Source organism: Eptesicus fuscus, chromosome 1 (genome assembly GCF_027574615.1).
Source record: "Eptesicus fuscus isolate TK198812 chromosome 1, DD_ASM_mEF_20220401, whole genome shotgun sequence".
NCBI classification, from domain to species: Eukaryota; Metazoa; Chordata; class Mammalia; order Chiroptera; family Vespertilionidae; genus Eptesicus; species Eptesicus fuscus.
The window spans coordinates 11,483,243-11,509,157 of NC_072473.1; the positions used below are offsets into that span (position 1 = coordinate 11,483,243).

General features: G+C 36.6%; 1 protein-coding gene across 6 annotated transcripts in view; it reads right to left on the minus strand.

Annotated features, from left to right (window-relative positions):
- The window catches only part of RPS6KA3 (ribosomal protein S6 kinase A3), a 116,080-nt gene that overhangs the window by 74,356 nt on the left and 15,809 nt on the right, over positions 1-25,915 (minus strand). For 4 of the 6 annotated variants that reach the window (XM_054720683.1, XM_054720696.1, XM_008154563.3 and 1 more), the window contains one exon: positions 10,969-11,025. The exons of 1 other annotated variant lie outside the window; for it this stretch is intronic. In XM_054720683.1, coding sequence (XP_054576658.1) covers positions 10,969-11,025 — 57 coding nt within the window. Of the gene's footprint in view, positions 1-10,968; positions 11,026-17,278; positions 17,372-25,915 lie in introns of those variants that run through there. One more of the 6 variants, XM_054720693.1, reaches the window with a different exon arrangement.

Below are 25,915 nucleotides of genomic sequence, written 5' to 3' on the forward strand. Positions count from 1 at the left end.
AAAGTTTGAAAGATTTCTCCTACCAAAACATTGAGGCCTGGCTCTGTAGTTGTGGAGAGAGCGCTCATTCTTTAATAACTTGAATTTCTCTCATGCTGTTGGTATCCTCAGTTTTTCTCTCTCTTTCTAAATAATATCATTTAGATTTTCCTATAGAGTCATACTTAGTATTCTATTTTAAATTAAAGTTAAGGAAAATTTCAAGCATATCTAAAAATAGACAGAATGGTAAAACAAACTCTTTTGTACCCAGCACTTAGCTTTTAACAAAGAAAAACTTATGTCCAAACCTGCTTCATACTTCCCCCCACTCCCATACTTAATTCTTTTGAAGCAAATCCCTAACATTATATTATTTCATCTGTAAATATTTTAGTTGTTGTGATTTTTAAAAAAAATTTTTTTATTAATTTTTTTTACAGAGAGAAAGGGAGAGGGATAGAGAGTCAGAAAGATCGATGAGAGAGAAACATCGATCAGCTGCCTCCTGCATACCCCCTACTGGGGATGTGCCCGCAACCAAGGTACATGCCCTTGATCGGAATCGAACCTGGGACCCTTCAGTCCGAAGGCCAACGCTCTATCCACTGAGCCAAACCGGCTAGGGTGGTTGTGATGTTTTAATCTCCTTCCTATCTGTGGTTATATCCTGTTTTGCTTTCCTAATGCTGTGCATTTGTGTGTGTGTTTTTTTCCTTTTTAATTCACTGATTTTGGAATTTATATTGAATTCCTTCCTCTTGCTTTTTATAGGTTTGCTTTGTAGTTCTTTCTCTAGCTACTTTCACTGAATCCTTAGTTCCTTTATTTGAATTCTCTTTTATTAATATATTCTTTCAAGTATAATTCTAACAATATCATTTAAGATACTACTATGTCCTAAGCACCATGCTTTACATGAAATTATTTCAGTTAATTCTCACTACAATGAGGTAAGTACTATTATCCACACTACAGATGAAGAAACTGAGGCTTAGAGAGAAGTTAAGGAGCCTGCTACCCAAGTTCACACAGTTTGGAAGTGGGAATGACTGTGACGTTGGTGGTAGTATAACCACATACTTTTGTCTGGGAAAAGAGTGTGTATATATGTATGGCCAGTGGCTGAATTAGGTCAGAAATCAGCAGCTACCAAATTTTTTGATAAGACCCTGAAGCAAGACAGGTCAGTAGAGGGTCCACAGCCAAATTTCTGAACATTGTTCTACACCATACATTTGTCAAACCCAATTATCAACCATCTTCATGGCTCCATGACAGCTGAGCCCTTCTGGAGAAAAACTAAACCCTATGATAAAAACTTAAAACTAACATGTTATTAACGAATTCCTTAGGATACATTTTTTTTGTATGGATCATTCAATTTTTCAGACACTAAAGGATATACATTTAAGTACAGGACAAATACTCTAGCACACAGCCATCAGTAGATAATGTTAAAAAATGATAAGGTTCTAAGGTTTTAAATCAGAGATGGGAAAAACATTTTGTGATCATCAAGTTGAATAAACTGGCAGTGGCTTCTGACACCACTGAGAGAGGTTGCTTCTAAGGCCCTGTCTCAAGGGAAATCTCGCTATGAGCATAAAGAGAGGATAAGGGGGCAACAGCACCAACATCCCAGGTGAAATCTTGCAGGAAGCAGCAATACATCCTAGATGGCATTTCTCATTTCCCTATCCAGACTTTTTTTTTTCTGTTTAGCCTGGTGTTCTTTTTACTAAGACATGTCTGTATAAAATGGTTTAAATGAGAAGACTCGTTTAGGTAAAGAGGTTATAACTTTCAATATGCCAGTATTTCAGGTTGACTCAATAAAACATTCATACTGGCACAAAACTTAATCAAATAAGTTTGCTCCCTTTCCAATATGGATTAGATCACTCGAACTGAAAAAAAGGGGGGGGCATTGTGATAAATAGACTAGAGCAGAAGAGAAGCAATTTTGGATCAGAAGTACCATATGAGTTAGGCAAGCCATGATAAAAAAAGGGGGGATTTTTTAAAAAGCTCCTAGGTATGAAGGAAAGGGACACTAGGAAGTGAAATAATAGCCCTGAAAGATAGCCAAATATGTAGCAAAAGGAAACCTTGCACGCTTGGAAATTCTACCTATTATACACATACTCCATTTAATGCTACTATACAGTGCTAATTATAATGCTACTTATATCAGAAATATTTTCCTTAGTGGCATATACTTAATTCAACTAGAGCATATTTTTTCCCATGCTCTAAGTGCTAAAATATACTCTCAGCCAATGAGAATTAGAACAACAGACACTACTTTATACTAGTGATTTTTAACTGGTGTGCTGCAAGAGGTACACTTGTATGCTGCAAGAATTTTTAACACATACAATACCTGACTATTTAGTCAGGGGTACTGACCTCTTTTCCCTTAGATTGTCAAATAAAAAAATGACAACCGCCAACATAATAATAGCAGTCCAGTGTGAATGAATCAAAATTGTACCTTTTTTGTCAGATGAGCAAAAATATATTTTGTGGCATGCTGCAGAATTATAGGAATTAGTCTATGTGTGCCATAAGATGAAAAAGGTTGAAAATCACTGCTGTACATAATTATTCAATAAGTGCCATTAATGTACAACCCCACAAATGTCCCCTGCCAATGAGTGCACTATTGTACTTCCTATTTTGAGGGGGTTCTTTACTGTCAATTGTCAACTCTGCTAGGGCTTGCTTTCTGTAGTTTATTTTGTGTTTGAGTCATGATGACTGCAAGAGGTATGCAAGTACATATTGGACTCATGGTTATGAGTATTATTTTGGATCTTCAAATGAAAGTTTTAAGGCAGCTTGAGGGAACCTTCAAGGACATGGAGGAAACCAGTGGACAACTGGGAACTGGTGAAATTCCCTGGATCTTGTGAAGGCCATCATATACATCACTGCAGCCTTAGGGTAACTGTATTGTATAAACAGTAGCTGGAGTAATGGCATGTATGGAAGTTGGGAGAAACTGCTGCTAAAGACCCATCATGACTTCAGAGGACTTGAACAGGGCACTGCTGATGTATTCCTGCCTGTGTCCTTCAGAGGGGTGCTGCTCCTTAATCTGGCATTTAAAGTATTCTTTAATATCTATCTTCACTTTACCTTTTTGAACCATTTTTATCACTACTACTTTTAACAAGCTTTCTCCAACCCTTGACAATCATGCATGTGACTTAATATAAGAGCTACAAAGACTTAGTTGATATGTATAGTGTTTAGGACTACAGTAATATAATATTTACAAAGTTGATGTTATGAACAATTAATATATGCATGGTCATTAGAAAGAATGATAAGGGTAAGAGAAGGGTCAAAGGACCAAATTAAGAGAAAGTCCAATCATTTCACAATTTTGTCTGAAGCCAGGCCTACTGTCAGCCACAAAAATCACTAGATACCACCCTAGTTACTAAGGGATCTACTTTATCCTGGGTGATAGTCTGAGAGAGCAGGCTCAGCAGCTGGAAGGAAGAGGGCAGGAAAAGTAACACTCGCTGGGTTCTTACTTTGTGCTAACTATTTATTTATCTCCTTTAACTCTCAAGCCCCAGAAGAGTCTTCACCTGGTACTATAAGAACCATTAAGAGAATTATTTCTCACTAAGCAAGAAACTGCTTTAATGATTCTTAGATGACTATGGAGACCTAAACAGTCAAGACTCCCTATTTCTTCAGCATGGATCATGCAGAGCATGGAGTCCTCTGGCCAGCTAGTAAAGGATGAAAAATTCTGGAGTCCAGGAAGGTATCTTGGCTTGAGGTGCTATACAGCACTCTACCTTCTGCCAGATAGTCTCTCTTCACAGCCCCACCAAAATAAAAGATGAAAATAACCAACTCTCCAGCAGGGAAAGAACAAGACATGGCTAGAGCTTGAGAAATTCAACTAATTAGACATAAATATGGATTAATATGCAAACATTCCTGGGGGAGGGAGATGGGGAAAGGTGATGACTATCCATTATATTCTAATATAAACCAATTGAATGACAAATATTCTTATATTTTATAAGATATATGGAGGAAATAAAATTTTTTATTTCAGGTTCTTAAAGACAAGAAAGGATCACGCCTTTAGGAAGCCAGAAGGAAAACAGAATTAAAATTACAAAGATAGAAGAGAAGTGGATCTAGGATATGGGAAGGAGTTAGATTGCAGGGCAAAGAATAAAGGGAAGAGAGAAAGACAGGAGGTGCAAAGAAGGGGAGAATGCAGCCAAAACAGAATGGCTCCACTGCAAACAGAAACCAGGGGACATGTTCAAGGGATAACATGAGGGGCAGCTTAGTAGACTTTTACTTGATCTCCCTATTTCCAGCCCAGTGGCTCACCCCACTTCTTACTATGCTTGGGGTTTCCCAAGTCTGGAGTCTCTCTGGTTCACTTTTTCCCTATGAAATACCTTTTGTCTTTTCCGGGGAGAGGAGAGAGTATAAGCTCTTTATATAGACATTCAACCAATCTCTGTTTTCAGCTGCGTGCTATATCTTCACTTTCCATAGTACCTGGTAACATCATTCTTAAGCTCATCTGGAGCTTTGGGTCCCTGAATAAGGCTTGCTTCCTTATGATATACTCCTCTAAAAGTATTTAGGTCCTATAACTTCCTCTTGTTAGGACTCTTTTATCTTCTTTTCATAATTACATATCTTGATTCAATTATGAAAGTCTTTTAATTTCAAAGACCACATTTCTGTTTTTATTCTTGTTGTTTGGGTGATAATTTCTCAGTGGAGAAGAGGACTAAAGCAGCTTTATCTTTCCATTTTAAAACTAAAAGTTTCCCTTATATGCTTTTGTGTCTCCAGCAACCTAATAGAGTTCTGGGTACCCAATAGACATTCATTAACTACGTGGTTAATGAACGATTAGCTGTAGTTACAGACTAAGCTGCTGTAAGAAAAAGACCTCCAAATGCAATGATTCAAACAGGGTAAGTGCCTATTTTCCTCTAATGGAGCACTCCATAGGTAACAGGATAGGTTAGAGTGAAGAGGTGTTGCCAGATTATTAGGCCATTAAAGACACAGGTTTCTTCTCTCTTGTTATTCTCTATCCATCCTATGATCTTGTCGTGGTCAAAACTGGCTAATCATTACACTACGCATTCTAGCCCATGGAAAAGGAGCCGTTCAACCTACTAGAAAGCCTACCAGTTGACAAATTCCACACATACAATTATTACCTCATAGTTTCTATAGGCCAGGAATCTGGGCCAACAAACATGTCAGCTTGGAAGTAGATCCTTCTCCACATTAAGTTTCAGATGAGATTCTAGCCCTGGCCAACTGATTGACTGCAGTCTGTGAGACTCTGACCCAAAGAACCCAGTTAAGCTGTACACAGATTCCTGGCCCACAGAAACTGTGAGATAATAAGTGTATGTTGTTTCAAGCTATTAAATTTGGGGTAATTTGTTATGCATCAAATAGATAACTAATATGACATCTCAATTTTCACTATTTAAATTATCAGTAACTGAAAAAATAAAAAAATTTAAATTGTACATTAAAGGCAAATATAATTTAAAAGTATAAAGCTAACATATTTTGACAATCTTTTGGATTTAATGCCATTAAAGAAATATTAAATATTAGGCTTTTATGTTATACTTAAACCTAATTCCTATAATCTGGAATGATCTGCTCAACTAAGATATTACCAGCAGTTCACCCACACTTCTGGTAATATTTTAGTTCTATACCGTTTCACCTTATCTCTAGAATGCAGTTTTTTGCACAGGAAAATGTTACTAATGCTGTGAGTACTTTGAGGGAAAGAATGAGCCATATAATATTGCAAAGGAAAACTGCTTTGATTTTAGGCTAGCTAAAGAGAATAAAAAATTTGAAGGTTTGCCTTCCAAAAGAATCTTATATAATAAAAGGCTAATATGCAAATAGACTGAACAGCAGAACGACCGGTCACTATGACATGCACTGACCATCAGGGGGCAGATGCTCAATGCAGGATCTGCCCCCTGGTGGTCAGTGCACTCCCACAGGGGGAGCGCTGTTCAGCCAGAAGCCAGGCTCATGGCTGGGGAGCACAAGCCTCTCACACCTCTGTGGCAGCGCTAAGGACCCCTCAGGGGATGTCCGACTGCTGTCTTAGGCCTGCTCCCCAAGAGGACACAGGCCGGGCTGAGGGACCACCCCTCACAGTGTACGAATGTCATGCACTGGGCCTCTAGTTGTTACATAAAGAAAAAAAGGGAGCTGGTGGTAGAAAAATCAATATTAACACCTACTGGTTGTTTTTATGTTTGCTTAAATGCCAATAAATGTATACTATGGACTAATGAAGTAAAATGCCTCAAATGCTTTGGGAGTTACAGAAATGTGACCAAATCTGAAGGCAGCCGTGGGCACTAGACCCCATGTCCAGGTCCTGTGCTAGCCAAAGCATAATTCATGCATTCATTTAATTAACAAGCACTTATTGGGGTGCTGGATATAAAACAAGGAATATATCAGACATGGTCACTGCCTCATGCAGTTCACAGTTTAGTAGGGAATATAAACAAATAAGCAATAAAATCTAGTGGTGTTGCTATTTAGGACATGCATGGACTGCAGTGGCAGCACAAAGGAAAAACACTGAACTCAAGGTGAAAATGGAAGTGATAGTTGTATCAGGAAGATGTCTCAGTTGAAGAGATATCTAAATGTGGATCTGAAGGATGATCAGGAATTAACTGGAAGGGGGTGGTAAGGGAAAAAAATTCTGGGAGAGGGAATATCACCTCTGAAGGCCTGGGAGCAAAAGAGAACCTGATACATTTGAGTAATTAGACTTTCAGTAGAGGGTAGATGTGTGTGTCAGGTGAGGATATAAAGAAGTATGCAAGGCCTCATTATGCAGGACCTGGTAGGTCACACTGCAGTGTTTGGACTTTATTTAAAGACATAGCAGAGAAGACATCCCTCTTACAATATAACAAAACCTACAAAATACCCAGAACCCTACCTAATAATAGAAAAATATGCAAATTGACCGTACCTTCGCTATGCCCAAGCCATGCCCACCAGTCAAGCCACGCCCACCAACCAATCAGGACGAGTATTCAAATTACCACAACCAAGATGGCGGTTAATTTGCATATCAAGACAGTGTAGAAAGAAGCCAAGAGCTGCAGAAGGGAGCAAAGCTGCAGAGAAGCAAGCAAGCAAGCTGGGGGGAGGAGAAGGGAGGAGCGGAGGCGGGGCTGGGGGAGAAGGGAGAAAAGCAGGCGGGCTGGTGGAGAAGGCGGGGTGGGGGAGAAGGGAGGAGCGCAGGCGGGGCCGGGGGAGAAGGGAGAAAAGCAGGCAGGCTGGCGGAGAAGGCGGGGTGGGGGAGAAGGGAGGAGAGCAGGCGGGGCGGGGTAGAGTGCAGCAGAAAACCCTATTGCAGGATTCTTCCTGCAACGGGAACGCTAGTTATCTTAATAAGAAATAGGCAAAACTATATGCAAGAAATCATAAAATTTTGACTAAGGTTATAAAAGAATATAAAAATAAATGAATGTCCTTGGATGTGAAAACTCAATATTATTAAAATAATTTTCATCAAGTTAATCTGTAAATTAAATGTAATTTTGATAAAAATCCCACTAAATTTTTTCAGGAGTAATTGATAAATTGACTGTAAAATTCATCCAGAAGATGTATAAGATTACAATTTTGAAAAGCAAGAAGGTGGAAGGCTTGCCTTGCCATATTAAAAAAAAACCAATAAAAGTAGAGTAACTGAAACTGTATGTGAAGTCAAAATCTCCAGAGATGTTGTAGGTTGAATTGTGTCCTCCAAAAGGTATGTTCAATATTCCTCATGCTATACTTTACATGGTGCCACATGGGTACTAGACTTATTGGGGTTATCACTTTGTAAGGGGTATATAAATGTCTAATCACTATGCTGAATACCTGAAACTAATATAATATAGTATGTCAAATATAACTGAAAAAGAAGCCTAGCCAACATGACTCACTAGTTGAGCACTGACCTATGAACTAGGAAGTCAAGGTTGGATTCCTGGTCAGGGCAAATACCCAGATTGCAGGCTCAATTCCCAGTGTGGGGCGTGCATGAGGCAGCCAATCAATGTTTCTCTCTCATCACTGATGTTTCTCTCTCTCTCTCTCCTTCCTCTCTGAAATAAATAAAAATATATTTAAAAAAAGAAAAATAAAATTTAAAAAACTGTTAAAAAAGTTATGTTCAAGTTCTAATCCCATGTAGCTGTGAATGTGATCTTATTTGAAAATAGGGTCTTTGCAGACATAATACTATTAAGATGTGGTTAAACTGGAGTAGGATGAGCCCTAAACCAATAGACTGGTGTCTTTATAAGAAGAGTAAAATTTGGATACAGAGACACACAGGGAGAATGCCATGTGACAATGGAGGTAGAGGTTGGAGTGATGTGTTTTACACCCCTCAGCTTGTGGTATTTTATTAGGGCAGCCTTAGGAAACTGATACAATTGGGTATATGGCAATTTTATATATGATAAAAGAAGGATCTTAAATGAGTGGGAATGAATTTTTTTAAAGTATGTTTTTATTTCAGAGAGAAGAAGGGAGAGGGAAAGAGAGAATCATCAATGATGAGAGAGAATCATCGACTGGTGGCCACATGCACTCCCCCCACTGGGAATCAAGCCCACAACCCGGGCATATGCCCTGACCAGGAATAGAACCATGACCTCCTGGTTCATAGGTCAACACTCAACCACTTAGCCACACCAGCCAGGTGAATGTGTTTTATGTATTCAATAAGTAGAGATTAGGACAACAGGCTATTTATTTAAAAAGGAAGGTTAGATTTCTACATCACAGTAGGTACTAAAATTCCAAGTAGATCACAGAGCTAAATGCAAAAAATAAAACCATAAAAGTGATAGATGAAAATGTAAGAGAATATGTTTATAACCTTGGTGCAAGAAAGGATTTTCTAACCAAAACATGAAACCCAGTAGCCAGATCTGATTCCTCAAAAATGAAAACTTCTGTACATATGCAATAACAGACAGCATAATCAATCTTAAAAAAGAGGGAGAAAATATTTGTAAGATATGTTATAAACATGGAGTTAATATCCAGAATATATACAGAAATAATACAGATCATAAGGAGACAAGTAACCCCAAAGAAAATAGGACCAAGACAAAAATACAAAAGCCAATAATGTGTGGATACTCAACTTCACTAATAATCAAATGAGATGCAAATTGAATGAGAAAGTATTATTTATTCAGAGTGGCCCAAATTAAAAATAACTTCTGATAATATGCAATGTTGAATATCCTGCTTGACCATACCCTATTCAATATGAAATTAAGTTTTTGTTTGATGGGCAATTTAGCAGTGTCTACTGAGATTTAAAAGTTCATACCCTTTGTTCCAGCTCATTCTTTTCAAAGACTACTAGTGGCCTGGTGCATGAATTTGTGCACATTGATAGGAAATTAATTAGAAAAAATATTTTAATATCACTATTCACCCTTTCTCTATAATAGAAGTGTCAACCAAATTCACAATCGACAATGACAGACCAAAACACACACATGCGACTGGTGCCAGTGAGAGCTTTATATGTATCATGCATGTGCAAGTCAATTTAGCCTTTTATAGATATAGAATGAACTTGCCTAATTAGACCTGCTTTCTGATTTAGCTAAACTTTTTCCAGCCCAGTGAAGCACCCCAACTTCTTTCAGGTGACTGTCAGCAACACAGCAGTAAATATCAACACGAAGCAGATTATTATTGTAGATCATGCAGGAAGAACAAAGGGTAAAATATTTAACTGTGGCAGTGTTTGACTATATTCTGCACAGTGAGAAAACCTGAAGTCATTTTCAAGGTCCACCATTTCTTACTTCTTTTCATTGAGTCAAGTTTCTAAGCTTTCTAAATCTCCGTTTTCTGGCTAATGAAAAGAAAATAGGATTTCACCGAGTCTCCTATCCACCTACTCTAGGACTTCTGTGAGGATCAAATGAGATGAGGCATGGGAAAACGCTTCACAGACATTTGGTTACAGTGTAAAATGTTCCCACCTGGCTATAAAGCAAGTCATGTTCCTGGGCTGAAGAAACTCAACTCCAAGGAGGCTTAGTCACTAGGGAGAGGAAGCTGGGTGTTGCTACATGACATCATTACCCAGACAGACACTTAGTATATTAGCCTTTTATATATAGACTAGAGGCCTGATGCACGAAATTCGTGTAAGAGTAGGCCTTCCTTCCCCTGGCTGCCGGCACCGGCTTTCCCTCTGGCACCCGGGGCCCGGGCTTCCCTCAGGCCGCTGGCAGGCACCCGAGACCCAGGCTTCCTTCGAAGCCCCGGCTTCGTCTGGAAGGATGTCTGATATAATTAGCATATTATGCTTTTATTATTATAGATATCTTATTGAAACACAAGTTCCCAAAAATAAATAGGGGAAATTACATTAAGTATAGGACATGCATAAAACAGTGTTATGCAACCATTTAAAATATGTAGATCTACATTTTTGTCATAAAAGATGTTTGAGATATTACTAGTAAATGAAAATGAGTTGCAGAATATATGTATTTTATAAATATCAGCAATAATTGTCTTATGTACAGAACAAAAAGAAAATAATAACTGAGCTGCTAACAATGGTTATCTTGCATGGAGAGACAATATATTTACTATTCTCCAATAAATCTATGATTTAATTTAAAAAATAAGCTTTAAGGTACTAATGAAAACTTTGAATATGAGAGCAATTTTTTTTTCATTCTTTTAAAATCAGTTTTATCAGTTTCTAAATGTCACTGGCATATTCAAGAATGAATTTTGGTAAAATTCATGTGAAAGCATCAACAATTTTCTAATACTATAAATCCATTATTTTGCTCAGTTTAAAAGTATGAACAATTAAAATTTATGGTACTTGATTTATCCATATCCCTTATTATATAATATTTTACTTACAGTTTGTGGATTAATCTCTTCCTCTCCCATAGGTTCATCCATAATTTGCTGTCCATTCTGTGAAAAGCACAGCAAGTAGAAAGTTACCAAAGCAGATCTTACATCAGTTAAAGTTAAATGAAGGCAGACAAAACAAAATCACATAGAAATATTTTTACCCCTAAAGGGTTCTAATGAAGTACAGAACAACTATATAAGTAAGCAGTTGCCAATTGGCAACAGGGCTGTGCTTCAAAGTTAACATGTAAATCGTTTATTTTAAACTATAAAAACATTTTTCAATGGAAATGATATAATAAATGATAATTACCTTTCCAGGTGAGCTCTTGAATTTATTTTAATAGTTAAATGCATTACAAATGATCTTATTCAAACCTTATCAAACTTCATTTACAACACTTTCTATGGGAAAAACATTCTAAATTCCAACTCCATTGATAATTAATCAGGGCAACCGATTAATTATTTCAGGGCAAAATTAAGCTAGATCTCTACATCAAAATAGATTCCAGATGGATTAAACACTTAAATGTTAAAAAATTCAAAAGTGCTGTCAAATCTTTGAGGGAAGGTAGGGGTGGCTAGTTGGGTGGGAAGAGATTAACCAAAGAACTTATATGCATAAATGCCTAACTCATGGACACAGACAATAGTGTGTTGAAGGCCTGGGGGGATGGGTGCAGGGTAGAGGGGGTCAATGGGGAAAAATGGGACATCTGTAATACTTTCAACAATAAAAATAAATTAAAAAATATGTCAAAAAGAAAACTATAGGAGTATTAGAAGAAAATACAGGTGAATAATACTTATGGGGTAAGTAGGGTAAAAGTAATGAAGAAAAAATTGACATTTGAATCCATAAAAACTTCTACTAGACACAAAAAAGTTAAAAGACAAATTGATTACAAAAATTAAAAGCAACATATGACAAAGGTTTGGTATCCTCAATACATAAAGAGCTTTGTTTTACAAACCTGTAAGAAAAAATGATGAACCTCAACAGAAAAGAGCAATAAGGGAAAAAAAGAGTTCAGCCTTAATACTAATCAAAGAAATGCATTTAACCAAAAGACACCTCTGCCTTTCAAATTGGTAATGATTTACAGAAGAAATAACAGCTAGCACTAATATGGGGGAAATGCCACTCAGGATATACTGCTAGAGAAAGTGTAAATCAGCTCAACCTTTCAGGAAGGCAATATAAGTCTGTATTAAAAATGGCCCATCATTTCGACTTTTTTTTAAAACAATGGACAAGTGTGCAAAGATGTACATACAAGAATGCTCACCATAACTTTTTCCAAAAAGAACTCCAAATTGGAAATCTAAATTCCTAACAACAGAGAACTAGTTAAATATATTTGGTACATCCACATTATGGAATACTATGCAGTCATTAAAAATGATGATAAAGATGTAAATTTATTGACATGAAAAGACAGTCACATGTAATAAGTGAAAAAGCAGTTTACAAAACAATATGGATTGTAATGATCCCATTTTAAATAAATATATACATGTTTCAATGTATATATTTCTATGGGAAAAACTCTGGAAGGATATACATCAAAATGTTAATAATGGCTATCTCTGGGTGGTAGAATTTTAGACAATTTAAATTGTTTGCTTTTGCTTGTTTAAATTTTCTAATGTTTCTACAATGAATATGTATAATTTGTGTAATTTAAAATAAAATAAAACAAAACCAGAGTCAGGATCATATAGTGTCTTCTCCAGTTCCCTCACTGGAAAAAGGCGTAAATTCCCTTGACCACTTGTTAATTCAGCAAATGGACAAGAATCTAAGCTAACCATCTTTGGAGCACTATCAACTAGAAAATAAAAGGTAAGCCACCCACTACTCTATACCCCTCATGAGGCAGCTGCTCTGAATTTGAACTCCTTTCTCTATTCTCTCCATCCCTATTTATCCATCCATCCATCCATCCATCCATCCATCCATCCATCCATCCATCCATTTCATTTCATTCTTGCTATGTTCTAGGCACCAAGCTAGAAGAAAGGTTAACAAACATGGCCCCCATCCTAGAGATCCATCCTAGAGGATCTCACAATTCTACTAATCCATAAAAAGGGTAGCTTTCATTTTAAAACACTCATACAGTATGTTCCTATATTTTTTTTTCAAATTTTTTTATTAAGGTATTATATGTGTACATATCTTACCATTGCCATGTTCCTATATTAGGAAATGCCTATACAATGTTACAAAGCACAGAAATGGTGCCAAAATGCAGAAAAGGGGAGGCGGGTATAAGATCTTTATTTTCCTAAGACACTTTCAGAGGCCCATTTCTATGGCAAAGACTCAACTCCAAGATACATCTTTCTACTAAAAGCCACAACCATTTATTCAACTGAACACTGATTATTTTTATTCAGGCATCCCAGATGAAACTTAAAACTAGCTCTTTCAAGAACACTGGCTTTGGAGTCAGAAACCTAGATCAGATTTCTGCTCTTGCACTAATTATGAAGCATTAGATATATGATTTAAACTATCTAAGCTTTAGTTTCTTCATTTGGAAAGTAAAGATTAAAAAGTCTTATCTTCAGAGAGTTTTGAAGACTAAATGAGATAAATGATATAAAACCCTAAACACTGTGCCTGGCACTTAGTAAACAATCAATGTTAGCTATTTTAATTACGTCCAAAATTCAACTCAATCACCCCCTCTGTGGCCCACCAATCTACTACTTCTCCTGTGTTTGGTATCTTAGTGAATGTTATCATTATTCATCTAGTAACCCAAACTACACTTTCTCATTAATTGTAGAGGGTTATTTTTCTATAATAATCTGCTCAACATCTCTTCTAATATTAGGCTTTTAGAACCCAGGTCTAACTAGAGCTACACTTACATTTTCCATGGGAATTTAATTTGAGAACCATCTGCTCCTTGCGACTTTCATGTATGCAAAGCAAGAATCACAACTTATAACTTACTTTTAAGGCAAACTGGTACAGCAGAAACATTAAACTTGGAATTGGTGGACCAGGGGTAGAGTCCTAGGTCTGCCACTTAGAAGCTTTTGGGGGCAATTGAGATTTTCTCCTATCCTGTTACTTTATCTGTTCAAAATGAGGATACTTGCCCTGTCTACCCAATGGGTCATTGTTAGGCTCAAAACTGAGTTAACTCATAAGAAAGCAGTTTATAAACTATAAAGAGCTATATATATATCAATGCAAATAACTATTAAGGTGAGGTAGATTATTGAGGATAAAATAATGCTCCATAAAGTCCTTTTGATCTTAGAATAAAAATAAGTTTAGGATTTGTAAGGAAATCTTGAAAGTCATCTGTTCCAAATATACATCATATGCTTCAGTTCTTTCTACACCATTCTCATCTATATTTGAACACTATCAAGACAAGAATGTACGACTTCACCAGGCAGCCTACTATACCATTTGAGAATAAGCTTTGGCTGCTAGATAAAATTCATTATACAGTAACTTTCCTCAGCAACAAATTCCCTTTAAGAGGATTACTAATATATGATGACTTGCCTGTACTATATCTGCAAAGTCACAGGAAGTACTGCAAACCACCCCAAGGCTGTTCTTTTCTAGATAGCTCAAGTTGCTTCAAACATTCCTTTTACACAGATGAGACCATCTTCTTTCTGAGCATGCAACCAATTCCTCTTAAAGAGTGGTATACAGAATTGCATGCAGTGAACATTCCAACCTTGATATGATCAATGTAAAGGGCATATCCCCTCTACTGTCTTAAATAACTTTAATATTAATGCAATTCATACATGCAATATTTTTGGAATGGCCACAACACATTGCTGAGTCATACTAAGTTATCTGTTGATTAGATCCTCATCTTCTTTTTTTGTTTATTAAATTGATTGGGGTGACATTGGTCAACGTGGAACATACAGGTTTCAGGTGTGGGTTTCTATGTTACAAGATCTGTATATTACACTGTGTGCCCACTACCCAAAGTCAAATAGATCTCCTGTCACCTTATATTAGGACCCCTTTCTACCCCACTTGTCTTCTTTATTGACATTATAACTAAGTCCTGTATCCTCTATTTTGTACTTGTTACTCATAGTCTCATGAATAAAATCTTATTTTAAATTTTTGTTTCATCTTTTTCCAGTTCTGATCTATGGCTAGCTTCTATAGATTAGATTCCGAATCTGGCTATCAGCCTCTTTACTATTTTCAGCTTCATGTGATCCATAAATTTTACAATATATATTCTTTTCTTAACTCCTTACCCAGCTAATTAACTAACAAAGCAATCCAAGAAAAAAAAATTGAGTAAAACATGATCTAAAGGTATTTTATGCTCTACTTTTTGCAAAAATATCTACCTCTTTTCTGAGTTTAGCAAAGATTAAAATTTTGAACAATTTAATTTTTAAAGCAAGAAAATATGGAGGCTAATAGCAGTGCAGTATCTTTACAAAGATCTACCAACAACGGATTTTTACTTCAACAAATGTTTGGTATCATTTCATCAAAACAAGGATTCAAATGTTATCTGTTATAAATGCACAGTTAGTTCTGCAGCTAAGAAGTTGCCCTTTTGAAAAATGACTCTTGGCTTCGTTAAAGATTAGGTTACATTGACCATCAGTCAGACTCAATATTGCAATTCCTATAGTTCCAAAAGTTCAAGAAATAGCATCTATTAAACTAGAAAACTTATTCCTCTAATTCAAAGAAACAGAGAAAACAGGTGGTCTGAATCTGGCTAGTACCATATTCAAACCCCATCCTGTCACTTACTGCTATAGATATCTGACCTTGGGTAAGTTACTTACATTCTGAGCCTCAGTTTCTTCATCTATAAGATGCATATAATATCTACCTCACAGTAATGTTGTAATTAAAAGGATCCACCAAAGGACAATAGAAGCTCAGTAAATGCTACTTCCTGTCCCCTCTTTTGCCTCAATTGACTGTGAAACACTTAACATTTCTATAGTTAACTTCTAAATGCAATTCAGTGAACAACTACAGGAGAGTGTTGAAGATACCTGTTTCACCACTTAGTACAGCCAAATTCCTATCAAGTAGGGTGGAAGAGATCTTTCATATGCGTGGTATTTTTTTATACAATGTGGCTAAAGAATGAGAGCAGACAAAAAATTATAGTTTAAAAGAGAGGCAAATGTATTTATCCTCTCTCATCCCACCATAATGCCTTCCAGCCAAAAAACTGCAAAGCTTGGCAGATTGTACATATGCAAATATTATGTGAAATACTGGAAAAGGTTAGAAAATTCTAATCACGCTTTACTCTGTTAGTCTGAAATGTGTAAAAGTAAAAAATTAGATAACATACACTATGGGTCTCATCAGAACAAATCAGATAAAGGAAACTGTCAGCTTGAGTTTCAGTAGGAATTATTTTCTTTTTTAAATAAATTTTTTCTTTATTGATTAAGGTATTACATATGAGTCCTTATCCCCCCAGTGCCCTCCCCCACTAGTAGGAATTATTTTCAAAATAACTTCTAATGTTATGGTATATAATTATCACTTAAGATCATCTTCCTGGTTTAAATTAAAGAGGCTGACCAATTCAAATCATTCTGAATCAAGATTTTAGGACATCTAGAATGTTCCCAAGTATTTAAAGGAAAATTTGGAAATGTTTAAAATAAAAACATTTTACTATTTTAAAAAATTCATTTTAAGTAGCCCCATTAAACAGATTGTTTTGTTGTAATGGCATGTTATAAAAATGTACATTTCCAGGCTACTGTGTGACACCTTTGAAGAAAATATAAAATAAATTGTAAAAAATGCTTTGATTTAGCAGATCATCATATACAAATATACTGGGACTAAAAAATTATCTGTTCCAGTACATGCTAACTTTAACTTAGTAGGACATACACCATGTACTGACATTTTCCTACCTAAAAATGAAATGTTACATATGAACATTGGGAAAAAAGAATTCCTCACAGAGAACAACAGCCTCAAATAAGATGGAGGGAAGAGGAAAAGAAAGGGTCCAGAGCCCTAGTGGAGACCCAGGTAGTAAGAATGAGCATGGACCATACTTTTTTTTTTTTAACCACCTTCAAGTATATTTGCCTTCCAAACTCATGATATCAGTGATGGTTTTCCTGCCCAAAGTATATATCAAGAGTTACATGAAGGTGCTGAGGATGAGGCATTAGAAACCTCTCTCAAACTTCAGTTAAGATATGATCAAATTGTTCAGAATCCAAAGAATCTATGCAATCACATTGAAACAACAAGAAACAAGCATTTATATTCTTAATAAGGAAGGTATATAATCCTTACCAATGTGACAGGATTAAGAATCAGCTCCTCATTTATCCTAAGGAAATATCAGAGATGTGCATAAAGACTTAATGTACAGTGATAGTCATCATACTCATTATACTGAAAAATAGAAAACAATCTAAATGACCAACAGGGGACTGGTAAAATAAATCATAATACATCTATCCATATGTAGGAATACTATGCAATGGTTAAAATCAGGGCCTCAAAGAAAAATTAATGATGCAAAGATATGTTTGCAATATATTAAATTAAAAGGGATACAAAACTATGTACTATGACCCCAATTTTGCACCCCCTCCCAATATGTGTGCATGTAAGTGGCAAAGTATATATAAAATCTTATCAGTAGTTACCTGGGTCATAGGATTTTCTTCTTTGTACTGTATTTTCAAAATTATATGCATTTATTATATATTATTTTTAAAGATAAAAAACAATCAATGTAATTAGAAAAATCCATTTATTCTAGATAAGGTGCCCTTATACCTGCTTTGCTATTCCTCCAGCAACTAAAGACCTGCTAGTAGTCAAGACTGTTTTATTTTCTAGACAAGGATAGGAATGACCTCTGGTTATACCTTCATTTTAAGAAGTTTTTTCTTTCCTTTCTGGTCCTGTGGTTTTGGCCTTAAGAAAATAGATACATTTTAGGCCTGAATCCACCTCATGTTTTTTAGAGTGTACCCCTAAGGGGAATTCTGCTTATGAAACAAGAGTATGTTGAGATAAGAAGAAAAAAAACACACGGTAGCCAAAATTAAATCTGCATTGTGAATAGCAAGTATTAGAATTGACACTGCAGAAAACGGAATCCATGCCACGAAGGACAAACTTGAGTACATGAAAAAGAAAATGAAAGAAAGTATTTAAAAACTATGGAGGACAGACATAGAAATAATCTATGAATAACAAATGTTCCTAAAGAAAAAACAGAGCAGTTTAATCAATCAAAAGTATAAGAAAACTTTCCAGTTCCGAAAAAAAATACCTGAGACTGGAGACTGAGAAGGTTCAACAGAGATCATCAACACCAAGACATGTCCTGGCAAATGTTTTTAAATTTCAAGGATAAAGATATAATCCTATAAGCATACAAGCAGAAAAAAATAGGTTATTTTCAAAGGAACTAAAACCAGATTGACCTCAGAGTTTTCCCCTGCAACAATAAAATGCCAGAAGACAATGAAGTAATGACTTACAGAGTTGAAAGGGAAAAATTATGATCTAAGAATTTTATACCTTGTCCTAGTTTTTCATGTACAAATGCCACAGGAAATTATTCTTAGGTTTGCAAAGCCTTATAAATATCACCATCCTGGTAGTACCTTTTTTCATAAATTGTTCAAAGGTGTGTCCTAGACCATTGAAAGAGAATCAAAATAAGAATTCAAGAATATTGAAGTAGGAAAGAAATGGTGAAGTATACGGATGCCAACTTAATATCTAGAAATAACTGGATAGAATAGTTAAGCCCACTTTAAAAAAGGGTCAAAATGAAGGCAAAAAATGATATAAGAATATAAACAATATAAAACTTTTTAGAAAGTTAAAGGTAAGATCTATAATCTCAGGCTAAATTAATGTGAACTCAAAATAAGAGTTAGTGGAAGAAGGGAGAAACAAAGATTCTAAATTTTCTGTCCTAAAAGGATATTTAAAAACCACTATTTTTAGTAATTAGCTAGTAAATATAAAATTTGCAATGTTTTAAAAAACCATACAATAACCAAGAATTTTACTTACTTATTGCAGTCCAAATCACTATAAGATAGTAACTGGCAGACTGTGAATAGTACTTTACACAGGCATTACATTCAACCCTAAGATCACGAGGTATGCATAATTATCCCTGTTTTACAGATGAGGAAACAAAGGCTCAGCAAAGTTAATTAGTGAATGGCAGAAGCAAAATTCAAACCCAGGTCTTTCCAGTTCCATAACTCTTTCATCACTATTTCATAACCTCCTTAACAAACAATCCATATGGCAAAAATAAAAAACCCCACCCTAACCAGTTTGGCTCTGGATAGAGCGTCGGCCTGCGGACTGAAGGGTCCTGTGTTCGAATCCGGTCAAAGGCATGCGCCTTGGTTGTGGGCACATCCCCAGTAGGGGGTGTGCAGGAGGCAGCTGATCGATGTTTCTAACTCTCTATCCCTCTCCCTTCTTCTCTGTAAAAAATCAGTAAGATATATTTAAAAAAATAAAAAACCCCAAACACAATAAAAAACTTAAGATGAAGAGATCATTCCAAAATAATGTAAGAAATGTAAAGTGTGAAGTATCTAGTTAAAATTAAGGGTCTTACTGTAAATTCAATGGGATTACAGAATTACTGATGTTTTTATGAATGATGATGATATGGTAGTTATGTTTTTAAAAGTCTTTATATTTTCAGAAATATAGATGTAAATATTTACATCTGACGATGTATCTAGGATTAGCTTCAAAAGAATCCACTGGAGCCAGGGAGGGGAAGAAAGAGTACATAGAGGGGGCGGTGATACTGTGGCATGTGTTTAAAATGCTTGATAACAAAAACTTAAAAGCTTAAAACATCCACATAATCACTTACTACTTTAAAGAGAAACCCAAACAAAACAGATAAGCAAGAAAAACATAAAGAAAAAGAAAGCAAGAGTTTGTAAATTAAGGCCAAAAATAATCTGTGAGGGCAAAAACCTTAAGCCAATGAGAAAGGTAATTTAATTTGGACTAAAAATATACGGTAGTCTAATATATCTAATCCATTATATCTAATCCCATCAATATAGTCCAATATACCGTATTTTCCGGTGTATAAAACGACTTTTTAACCCAGGAAAATCTTATACGCCCAGTCGTCTTATACGCCAGAAAGTACGGTAGTACTTAATATACTGTATCCTATCTAATAATAGAGTAACATGTAAATTACCATCACTCTGCTACGCCCATGATTGGGCAGCGGGAGGCTGGGGGGCGGGACTCAGGGTGGCCTATCCGGCCATTGAGAGGCACGGATCCACTGCCACTGAGGCGCCTCTCAACAGCAGGGTAGCCAGGTGTCCGGGGCAGCCCCCCTCAGCGGCCGTTGAGAGGCACAGCTGGGTGTCCACGGCAGGCCCCCTCAGCGGCCACAGATCTGGCCGTTGAGAGGCACAGGGGGTGGGAGTCCCGCCCCCTGCACCTCTCAACAGCAGGGTAGCCCCCCTCAGCGGCCATGGATCATCAAAAGTGGGGGAGCTGGGTGCCTGTCTGCTCCGGCACCAGGCCTTTCAGAAACCTCCTCCGAGCCTGAGGCTTCTGAAAGGCCTGGTGCACCAGCGGACAGGCACCCAGCTCCACCGCGAAAAGCGTGTAGGGGACCCTACATGTGCATGATTCAATCATGCACTGGGCCTCTAGTGTAGTAATAATAACCACTACCATTTACTAAGGAATTACCATGCACCAGGTAAATGCTAAGTCCTATAGATCATCTTTGATGCTTCTGATAACTCTGAGGCATTATCACTAATTTACAACTGAAGAAATTAAGCATCTTTTTAAGCACTGTGTCCTCAATCCCTAGCAAAATGCCTAACAGATTGTAAGTGCTCAATAAATATTACAATAAATGAAAAAACCTAATATCCTGCCTAAGGTTAATAAGCAGATCCTAAATTCAAACCCAAATCTGATTCTAAAACCCCTACTCTTAATCACATTTAAATCTTTTAGTAATGGTATTTCATAGAAACAATAAAGATGCTCATTTCCTTCTGTGTTTGCTTCTCTTTTTTTCAAATTTTCTATAATTAGCATGTTATTTTTTCCCAAATATATTATTAAAATAATAAATGCAAAATAGTATTGAACATTTAATCACAGACTAACCTAACAACAAAAAACAAAAGGTATTTTGGGGACTATAACATGAAATAAATGGAAACAAAACAGAAGCAGGAATTTTAGCACACTAATGCCAATTAGCATAATGCACAAAATAAGGACCAAGCATATGACATAATTTATATGAGAATAAGTAGATAATGAATTTTATAATGTATAAAGAATATAGGTTAGCCCTGGCCGGTGTGGCTCAGTGGATGGAGTGTCAGCCTGCGGACTGAAGGGTCCCAGGTTTTATTCCGGTCTGGGGCATATGCCTGGGTTGCGGGCTCGATCCCCAGTGTGGGGCGTGTAGAAGGCAGCTGAGCAATGATTCTCTCTCATCGTTGATGTTTCTCTCTCTCTCCCCCTTCCTCTCTGAAATCAATAAAAATATATTAAAAAAAGAATATAGGTTTTTTCAAGTATCTATGAAAAATTATAAAGACTAATTGAGTGGGGCGGTGGGTGGAGGGAGATTAACCAGAAAACTTATATGCATATATGCATAGCTAATGGACACAGACAATAGGGTCAATGGAAAAAAAAACAAACATAGGGGACATCTGTAATACTATCAACAATAAAGATATATAAAAAAAAAGACTAATGGTGTTCTAGACCATAAAATCCAAAATTCTTAAAAGCAGAAATTGTACAGATCATATCTTCTGATTATGATAAAAATTGAATAAAGCAATAAACTAAAGCCCTCATTCAGAAATTAATTCTTCTAATACATACTGGCTCAAGGAAATACTAATAACAGCTATCATTTATTCAATTCTTATTTTGTTCCAAGTATAGTATTAGTTGTGTTATACACATTCTCTCATTTAATCTCAACTAATCATTAGCAAGCCATGAGAGGTATGTTATTATGTATAGTAAAGGGAAAAAGTTAGGTTGAGATTTAATAACCTGTTAAAGATCACAGAACTATTAAGTTTGTAGATAAGATAACTGAACACAAGTCTGAATCCAAAACTGATACTACTACACAGAAATGCTGACATATATTACTGTTAGAATTCACATATAGGCATCTAGTTATGTTCATTTTTCTCTGTTTATAAAATAAAATTTTATAATAAGTGGAAAAGACCAGAGTTCTTCCTTAACACATTTTCTGAAAGTGGCCATTTGTTAAATACACTATTCTAAGGAGGTAATGGTTCCTTTGCCTAACATCATTGATCAATGATTATATTTCAAACTGCATAATCTCCTAAAAGATATACCTTTGAATATATTTATATTCTCAATAGGGTAATCAAAAGAGGAAGAAACTATAATATTAGATGAAGTAGAGAAGATACGGTAAACATGATGTGTCACTAAATTTATTTCTAAAAAGCAGCATGAACTTGGAAAAGTCGCTATTTTCTGGTACTTACATGCAATCCATAAGAGTTTGGTGGAACCTTGGCCAGGATGGATTTGAAAGTCTGCCCCTAACTGTGGGCAAGCCCTTAAGCCTCTCTGAGTTGTGGCTTTCCTCATGCATAAAATATGTGGATGCCTAAGAGCTCTTCCAGCTTGGAAATGTTATAATCCTGTGATTTTTAAGGATTAAAGTTATTTAAGATTTTGTGAGATTTTTACACCTGAGGAAATTACTGATTCTGTATTTAAAGCTGCTCTTATGTTATTTCTAATTACTTCTTTCTCTTCTGTGTCCAAAATAGTTTTATCTATATCCTTCAGTGGTGCCTTTGTACCCAAGTGTAAGCAAGAATAATGCCAAAGAAAGGATTGCACACATGTTGTCACATGAAAGGGAAATACTAATAAAAAGATAGTTTTTCTGTGCAGGTTAAGGAACCTAGAGCAATTTTATAATTTCCACAATCCAATTTTACTGTCCTTACTTTGATAACATTGAAAATTATTAAAATGTCAACTTCTTTTTAAGTGCCTCTGTCTACTCCCAGACAGCCCTATTCCTGCCTTCCTACTATTTCATATCCTACTTCTTAGTACTTGTGGAGTTTGTAGTATTTCCCATACCTGCCTGATGATCAGAATCACCTAAGATTCCCATTCATGATACATTACCTGGCTTAACCCCAAACCAAAAATGAATCAGAAGTTCCAAAAGCCCCATGGCTCAGTATTTCATTTTTTAAACAGGCACCTTAGATGATTCCTGTGATTAGACAGTCTGGGAAATCACAGTGTTGGAAAGATCATGGGCTTTGGAGCCTGATATATGATTTCAAAACCTGGCTTTATCCTTTATTATAGGTGTGACTGTGGGCAAGTTACTTAACATGAGTCTCAGTTTTCCAATCCACAAGATCTGGATGCTAGTTATGTTGAAGGCTGTGGTAAAGTTCATTATGCCTAGCCATGCCAGTAAGTGTTAGCTTCTCTTTCTTCCTGCTCATCTTGCCACAGGAAATGACAAGTACAAATATTTGAGGGGATTCTGATGAGTCCTTTACCCTAACGGGTCCACTTCCATTTCTAGGGCTAAAAATCGGAGTACTAGAAAACTGGTTAATGCATTACTTGGGTTGGCTAATTTAAGATTCTCAGGAACAAGGTTAATAATTTCTTCTGGTTTCCAGAGGCTCAAAGAAGCCCTCCTACCTAAAACAGACATAACCGTTATGCTAGGCTTCAAAGTTCAAGCTATGTGGTTGTGGCAAGATTACCTGAACCTCTTGTTTCCTCGTCGGTAAAACAAGTGCTGCTTAAATGTTTGCTGAACTAACCACAATACATTATTGATAAGATAACTGTTAACTAACAATCACTTAAAATAATTAACTCAAACACAGTCTTACAAACATCTTTATAACAAAAAGAAGATAGCAATAATAGCTTGTAAGTAAGTGAAATGAGACAGGATGGTATTTGCTCAAATACACAGTACATCAGAGGTTAACATCTAAGCAAAATTCTTATGTAGTATCAACTGTATCTCTAAAAAAATAAATTTATTAAGGTAACATTGGTTAATAACTTTATATGTTTCAGGTGTACAATTCTATAATACATCATCTGTATATGGCATTGTGTGCTCATCACCCAATGTCTAGTCTCCTTCCATCACCATTTATCCCTCCCTTTACCCTTTTCATCCCTCCTTCCTCACCCCTTGCCTTTGTTAACCACCATACTTCAACTGTATCTTAACACAAAATGTTTTAGACAAGTTTGGAGTTGACTGAGGAAAAAAAAATCCAAACTACTTACTCATTAAAAAAAAGTGCATGTATTTAAAAATTATCATAGGCATAAACACACAATCTGGCAACAAGACTTATTTCTGAAAAAGTAATCAGAAATATAGTTTCTAATTACAGCTCTATGATTAATTCTAGCTGCACATATATTATGCATATACACTATTAATAAGAGCACTTTACTAAAATTATTAGTATTAACTGTTCAGATAAGCTATAATTTAATAAAAGAAAATTTTTAAAAACTAAAAATATGGGAATGTTCAAGACAGAAGGAAAAGTTACCCTCAATTCTTAAAAAAATAAGGGAAAAAAAACAAACCTCAAATCCTATTGAAAGTAATTTATTTACTTATTTTTTCTATTAAAGAACCATAATTTCTCTCTTGACTTATTCAAATTATTCTTTAATGCACCTGAATTTCATTCAGTTTCTGCCCTTTGCTTGTTAGGTTTATTTCCAGACATTTAATATTTTTACTACTATTTTGAATGAGATATTTTTCCCCATTATCATTTCTAATTAGGTAAGCTATTTATTGATTTCTGGACCTATTTTGTATAATACCACCTTTAGACTATCATTAGTTTTAACAAAGCTTTTTAGTGGTTTCTTTAGATTACTTAAGTAGATGATATGAATAGTAATCTTTTATCCCTCCTTTGAATATCTTTGATTTTTGTCTAATTGCATTAGCAAACTTTTAGAATGTAAAATCCAAGTGAAAACAGCAGGCATAGTTTTAATGAGACTTCCTATAATACTAGTGACCCGGTGCACGAAATTTGTGCACATTAAAGGGGGATTAATTAGAGGAAATAATTTGATATTGCTATTTTCCCTTTCTCTATAATAGAAGTGTTAGAGATGAAAGAAAATTAGTAAAACATATATGAAAACCTTCCTCCTGTCAGAATCTGGGGCTCACCACGGGACCCAGAGTCAAGTCCCCACCCACCCACATGCACCTCAAAATTACGTGAGACCCAGACCCAGCTGGCCACCCCCCCACCCCAATTGGGTTAGATCCAGACCCGGCCAGTCCCACCCTTGTCAAGCCCTGCCAGGCAGGGGGCATAGCCTCAGGTCCCCTGGCCCAGTGCCAGGATGGGGGCGTGGCCTGAGGTCCCCCAGCCCAGACCGGGGCAGGGGGCGTGCCTTGAGGTCCTCCATCAAGCCCCGCCAGGTGGGGGACATAGCCTAAGGTCACCTGTCAAGCCCTGCTGGGCAGGGGTGCAGCCTGAGTTCCCCCAGGGTGCACCTTGAGGTCCCCCATCAAGCCCTGCTGGGTGGGGGGTACGGCCTAAGGTCACCTGTCAAGCCCAGCCAGGCAGGGGGGAACAGCCTGAGGTCCCCTGTCAAGCCCCACCTGGTGGGGGGCGCAGCCTGAGGTCCCCCTGCCTGGCACTGGGGCAGGGGGCACAGCCTGAGGTCCCCTAGCCCAGCACCAGGATGGGAAGAGCACCTTGAGGTCCCCCGTCAAGCCCAATGGGGGCAGGGGAGGGCATGGCCTCAGGTCCCCTGGCCTGGCACTGGGGCGGGGGGTGCAGCCTGAGGTCCCCCAGCCTGTCGCCAGGGTGTGGG